The sequence below is a fragment of the Cricetulus griseus genome, assembly GCF_003668045.3.
Source record: "Cricetulus griseus strain 17A/GY chromosome 1 unlocalized genomic scaffold, alternate assembly CriGri-PICRH-1.0 chr1_1, whole genome shotgun sequence".
NCBI lineage: Eukaryota > Metazoa > Chordata > Mammalia > Rodentia > Cricetidae > Cricetulus > Cricetulus griseus.
This window is the reverse complement of record NW_023276807.1, coordinates 211,312,045-211,318,645: the sequence shown is the minus strand read 5'-3', so window position 1 is coordinate 211,318,645 and position 6,601 is coordinate 211,312,045. Positions and strand designations below refer to the sequence as shown.

General features: G+C 47.5%; 1 protein-coding gene across 1 annotated transcript; it reads left to right on the top strand.

Moving 5' to 3' along the window:
* The first annotated feature begins 231 nt into the window (after window positions 1–231).
* LOC100754015 (granzyme C) lies at window positions 232–3,197 on the top strand. Its single transcript, XM_027390052.2, has 5 exons — window positions 232–310; window positions 1,307–1,457; window positions 1,913–2,048; window positions 2,212–2,472; window positions 3,054–3,197. Exons 1-5 carry the CDS (start codon window positions 256–258, stop codon window positions 3,195–3,197), a joined length of 747 nt encoding a protein of 248 aa, XP_027245853.1. The 5' UTR covers window positions 232–255.
* The last annotated feature ends 3,404 nt before the right edge of the window (window positions 3,198–6,601 follow it).

Below are 6,601 nucleotides of genomic sequence, written 5' to 3'. Positions count from 1 at the left end.
TTCCTGGGGTCTCACGCCCTCTACAACCACAGCCTCAAACCCTCTTTTCTTGGTCTTTATCCCACCTTAGCTCATGTCAGTATGGTGGCTGTGTCATATTACCCAACCAGAAAGGTTCCTTAACCAATAGAGCCAATCAAAGATCAGGTGCACAGGTTTAAATGCCTGTGAGGTCCCTGGGCACTCACTTCCTCCATCCCTTCAAGGGCTGTGTCTACTCTGCCCTCCTCCAACCCGAGTAGCCTCCCTGAGAAGATGTCACCCATCCTGATTCTCCTGACCTTTCTTCTGCCACTTGGTGCTGGTGCAGGTGAGTGAAAACCCCTGTCTCAGAGGTGCCATCCCATAATACCTCTGTGGATTCTGCCCATCTCTAGTCAGGAACTGTCCTGCGCTGAATCAGGAGCTTTCTGAACCTCAGGTCCCATACCAACCCCACACATGAGAATCTGTCACTGGCTAGATTCTCAACAAGGTCTGAGGAAGGGAGGTGTCCCCAGAAGACTTAGTGGAAACTGTATACTTTCTGCTCTTATTGTACCTGGAAAGTGGATTATTCATTAGACAGGAACACTACAGAGAATGTAAAGACACTAAAAACTACATCGTTAACTTTATTTGAGTCCAGTGAAGGGCAGTTCTAATGACCAGCCTGCATGGGGTAAGGCCAGCAGCTCTAGAATAGTGTTATCATTTAGTAACCTCCATCCTTAGCCTGCTGAAGAAAGAGGCCCAAGATGACAATATGCTTGCATTGCACCCTCCCCCAGCTTTGCAGTCTAATGTTGGTTGGCCTCTGCATTTTTGTCTGAAGATCCCCAGCTATTCCCATCTTTGCCATCACACACTCCAAGGTCCCCCAGGTTCTGCATCCCATGAGTTCTGAACCACCATTCCTCCAGCTTAGTATTACTTATCCATTCCTGCTACCAAATTATTACTTAAAACCTAAGATGTGTTGGATGCCAGAACAGGAGAATTTTAGAAAATCATCCTCCATAGGGTTTGGAGTGAAATGTGGAAAATCGAAACTAATCAAGGTGTTAGAGGCACAATAACAACGAAAAGGCCTGTAAACCCTCAGTGTGTCCTCATGAAGATAGAGCTTGTCTCCCGATGTATTTGTGAATCAAGAACTTGGGTACAAGAGCATGGCTGTGGCTTAAGATTTAACAAAGATTATTCTGTGTGCAAGGAATTCTGTCCACAACAAACTTGCAGATCCCATGCCTGCACCCCTACCCAGATCTTCCCTCCGCACCTCATCTGCTGCTCCTAGGCACCATATTCTAACCTTTTCTTTCAGAGGAGATCATCGGGGGCCATGAGGTCAAGCCCCACTCCCGTCCCTACATGGCATTTATTCTATCTGTGCGTGATGATGGGAATAAGAGTTTCTGTGGAGGCTTCCTGGTTCGAGACAACTTTGTGCTGACAGCTGCTCACTGCCGGGGAAGGTGAGGAGAAGCATCAGGCCCATGTTTTCTGAGACTCCAAAAGGAGATTCTGTCCCCTAATTGTGGATGCCCCTGTGAGAAACTGGCTAGAAGGCAGGACTGTGAAAATGGAAGTCTGAAAACAGGAAAACTTTGGGGTCAAAAGTTGAGAGAGGTCAGAGTCAGCGGTACACTTGAGTTGAAAAAAACTAGAGCGGCCAAACTGAAGCAGTGATTGAGGTTGAATGTACACAGTAAAAGTCAATGTGAACTTGGAATATTACCTACGGCAAGAGGGAGCCTCCAGGCATTTAATGTTCTTGAGAAGCAAAAAACAGTAGGTCAAATCCTGAGGCCTTTCTGTCTTCTCAAGTCCTCCCAGGTAGATTCCCACCAAGGCCAACCTGCCTCTTATACTTCTGGATGGTGTTCTCTCTCACTCCACATTTCCCATCTCCACCCTGCTGTCCTCATAGCTCAATGAAAGTCACTCTGGGAGCCCACAACATCAGGGCACAGGAGAAGACCCAGCAGATCATCCCTGTTGCAGAAGCCATTCAACACCCTGACTATAATTCTAAGAGCCGCTCCAGTGACATCATGCTCTTAAAGGTGAGACCTGTCCTCATCCTGGACCAGGGATCACCCCTCCTGCTCTCATCGCCCTCCTTTTCTCCCTTCCACCCTGGCCTGCATGGGGTCTCAGCCCAGCTGTCAATGAGCTTCTTGACAGAGCTTCTTGAGCCCAGCTGTCAAGTTGCTTCTTCCCCAACAGCTGCAGACGAAGGCCAAGAGAACTAAGGCTGTGAAGACCCTCAAGCTTCCATGGCGCAAAGTCCATGTGAAGCCAGGGGATGTGTGCTCCGTGGCTGGTTGGGGAATGATAGCCCCAGAAGGCAAATGTGCAAACACACTTCAAGAGGTGGAGCTGACAGTGCAGAAGGATCAGGAGTGTGAGGCCCGCTATCCAGGTTATTACAACAAAGCCATTCAGATATGTGTGGGGGACCCTCAGATCAAGCGTGCTGCCTTTCGGGTAAGCTGGATTTTTATCCTCTATGGGCTCCATGGGAGGGGAAAAGCAATCTGGGACCTAGAGTCAAGCATCAAGGGACTCCTTGGTTGTGACTCTTCTCTCTGGGAACAGCAGACACCAATAACTAACTAGGGCCTCAGAGCTGACCAGGGCCTCTGTGAAGGCAGCTGGTATAGAAGCAAGATTTGCACCGTCCTCCTGACACCAGGCCAGACTATAGAAAGCTGTGTCCCTGTGTGTCATTAACACAAAGAGCAGGCACCCACATTTGTCAATTGTCCTGTCCTCCATGCTCATATCAGGCCCACTCACCTGTCTCTGGGATCTTAAACAATGGCCTGGAGAAGAGGATCTCGCACTCCCTCATAGAGAGTGAATCACAGACCTGGAGAGAGGACAGAGCGGGGCTCAGGAGGGAGGTGAAGCAGTAACTCTGTCTACAATCAGAGCAGGAATCCAGACACCCTGGCCTGCCCTCTCATCTCTCACATGCAGCATACACAAGGCACACTTCTGGAGAGAGAAAGGTTGGGACTAGGATGAAATCAGACCAGATCCCTGTGGCCCCTCTCCATTCACAGGGGGATTCTGGAGGTCCTCTCCTGTGTAAGAAAGTGACTGTGGGCATCACATCCTTTGGAAAAAAAGATAGTTCAACACCTGAAGTCTTCACCAGGATCTCAAGTTTTCTATCCTGGATAAAGAATACGATGGAACATAGCTAATTGCAGACCAAATCAGAACACTCTCTGACTCACCATCTTCCCTAGGCTGAGTCCAGGGCTGTCCTAGGACAGTATCCAGCAACTCAATAAAGTCTCTTTGCTCAATGGAAAGACGGGTTTCCTGTGCATTCATGGGGATCAACTCTGTGCCAGCAGGCCAATGGCACGTTTCTGCTCACCCCAATACCACATACACCCCACACCCCAAAACTCAGTCAAGGCCATTGTCCAGATAGTTTTTACTTGTCCTACTCTCCAGTGCCTGCCTTTTTATAGGCCCAAAGCTGAGCCCTTCAAGAGAAAATTTGTGTATCTCTAGTCTTTGTCTCCAGGGTGAACTTCTCCCTCCTCTGTGTCATTGGAGGAAAGGAAAGGGAAAGCACCATTGGTCTGGAGACATGGGAGACAGAGCTGAGGTCACTGTAGATGGGACTCCATGGGCACAGTATCTCTGTCCCACAGCTTCCCCATTAAGAGACAGCTCTTGCAATAAGGGCTGCTCCACATCTAGGACAAATTTCACTGTCCTCTGGACACAAAGCCAGCTTCCTTAGGCCTTCTAGCTCCACCTGCTTCTCTTCATGCCCACTGAGAAGAGCCTATCCACTTCTGTGCTTTACAGTCCAGTAGATTTGAGCATGTTCCTACTTCTTATCTGCCTACCTAGGACACCCAAATCCATGTGTGGTTCTGTTCAGCAAAAACAAAGAAGAATGCAGAATCAAAGAAACATGTATGTTAGAACTCATACAGTCACATATGTATTCAGTTTACCTGTTACGTTTACTTTGGGGAGATGGTTCTATGGCTTAAAATAACTTTGAAAACCATTACTGTATATCCTTAGAGTGGACATAAAAAAAATTCTACCAAAGATAGTAACTGACCCAACAAACAGCATCAACCATGTTAGGACAGAGCCTGAGCTGAGCCTAGGAGTCCCAGGCCACCAAGGCAAAAGTGACCTCAATGTCATCTCATCTCTGGTAAGTAACTTGCTGGCATCCCACACAAAAGATGAGCCCATGCTCAGACTTCCCCTGGAGAGGAAACCCCTGGGCTCCTCCCTCAGCTGCATGGAGAAGGTGTTCAAAGGCACCTGGCTTTGCTCCCTTGAGCACATATTGCAGTAGATTCAGAGGCAGGGAATGCCTTAAACACAGACTGCTTCACATTCCTCTGCTCTGTGGAAGGATCTCTCACCCTCAGCATTTGCAAAAGAGCTTTCTCTGCTCCCCTGAACCCATCCTAACAAGCCAGAGAGAGCCACAAGACACTGTGAAGTACACAGACCAGACACAAGAACACAAGGTTCTTATTTTTTTCTGGAGAATACATGCTGGTATACATCCATTGTGCTGTCCAATATCATACATATGCCAGCACCATTTTCTTTAGACTTAGAGAATATAGAGTTTCTTGTTTGTGTTTGTGTCCCACGACACCTTTCCATGATGGTTTTTGGTTGTTTTGGCTCATGTAATAAAGCCACTTTGGAAATCAGTATGGCTGTTTCTCAGGAAAAGGGAACCAGTCTTCTTTAAGATCTAGCAATTCTACTTTTAGGCATATACCCAAAGGATGCACATTCATACCACAAGGACATCTGCTTAACTATGTGTATAGCAGCATTATTTGTAATAGCCAGAACCTGGAAGCAACCTAGATGCCCTCCAACTGAAGAATGGATAGAGAAAATGTCCAACATTTACACAATGGAGTACTACTCAGCAGGGAAAACAAAACAAAATAATGAAATCTTGAAAATCAGAGGCAACTGGATAAAACTAGAAGAAACCATCCTATTACGAGATGATCTGTAGTCTGTAAGGTTAAGATATCTTTATTCAGATAAATACCAGCCAAACGCAAGCCAGAGTGTGCCAGGGCAGCAAGGCAGGCAGGCCAGAGAGAAGGGGCACCCATGTGTCTTGCAGCCCCTTAAAAACTTATTAGGCGTCATCCTGATCTCACCTTTGACCATGCCCTGACAGATGTGGTCAGGCACACCAGTAGCCAGCTTCTAGTAGGCATGGATTACTGTCCCCTACACCATCCTGAGTGAGGTAACCCAGTCACAAAAAATAAATAAAAAATAGTGTGTACTCACTCATATATGGATTTTAGACCTAGAACAAAGCAGTAGCAGCCTACAATCCACACCGCCAGAGAAGCTAGGAAACAAGAAGGACCCTAAGAGAGACATACTTGGTCCCTTGGAGAAGGGGAAAGGGACAAGAGCTACTGAACAAATTGGGAGCACGGGGGGGGGGTAGGGAGAGGGCAGTAGGAGAAAGAGGAGGGGAGAAGAGGAGGGGAGAGGAGGACATGAGGTATCAAGAAGGTTGAGTCAAGGGAAGAATAGAGGAGAGCAAGAAAAGAGCTGCTTAATAGAGGGGGGCATTATAGGTTTAAAGAGAAATGTGGCACTAAGGAAATGTCCAGATTCCACAAGGATGACCCCAACTAAGAATCTAAGCAATAATGGAGAGACTACCTAAATGACCTTCCCTATAATGAGATTGATGACTACCTTAAATGCCATCTAGAGCCTCCATCCAGTAGCTGATAGAAGCAGAAACAGAGATCCACAGCTAAACACTGAGATGAACTGGAATCCAGTTGTAGAGAAGGAGGAGTGATGAGCAAAGGGGTCAAGGCCATGCTGGGGAAACCCACAGAAACAGCTGACTTGAGCAAGTGAGAGCTCATGGATCTCAGTCAGACAGCTGGAGAACCAGCATAGAAGTGAACAAGGCCCCCTGAAAGTGGGTGACAGTTAAGAGGCCTGGGCATTCTATGGGGTCTCTGGAGGTGGAACCAGTATTTATCCCTAGTGCAGGAATGGACTTTGGAAGCATATTCCCCTATGGGGGGATACTCTCTCACTCTCTCAGCCTAGATACATGGATGGGATTTTGGGGTATGGAGGGTGTAGGCCCTGACTCAAATGATGTGACAGACTTTGATGATCCCCCATGGAAGGCCCCAGTCTCCCTGGGAAAGGATGGGGCCTGGGATGGGGGATCAATGGGAGACAAGGGAGGATGGGAGGGAGAGGGAACTGAGACTGATATGTAAAATAGGATTGTTTTAAATTTAAATAAAAAAATTATAAGGACTCTGAACCCAAACTCTCCCTGTAAACTTCTGCTTCTGATTGCTCTGGGCCTGGACAAAAGCCACTGGCTTTTTCCTGCTTATCTGGTCCAAAACCCATGACAGTGACCCCCTCTCACCTGGGTTTAATTATGCCTAGGCCCCTAGTAACAGCAGCTGTGCACTAAAGGAGTAAGTGTGGACTCTGTGCCTTGATGGTCTCCCTAACAAGAGAACCTATGGACATACCAGAGTAGAGCATGAGGTTCCGGGAGCTTGGTAAAGGCAGAAAGAACCTCCAGGGT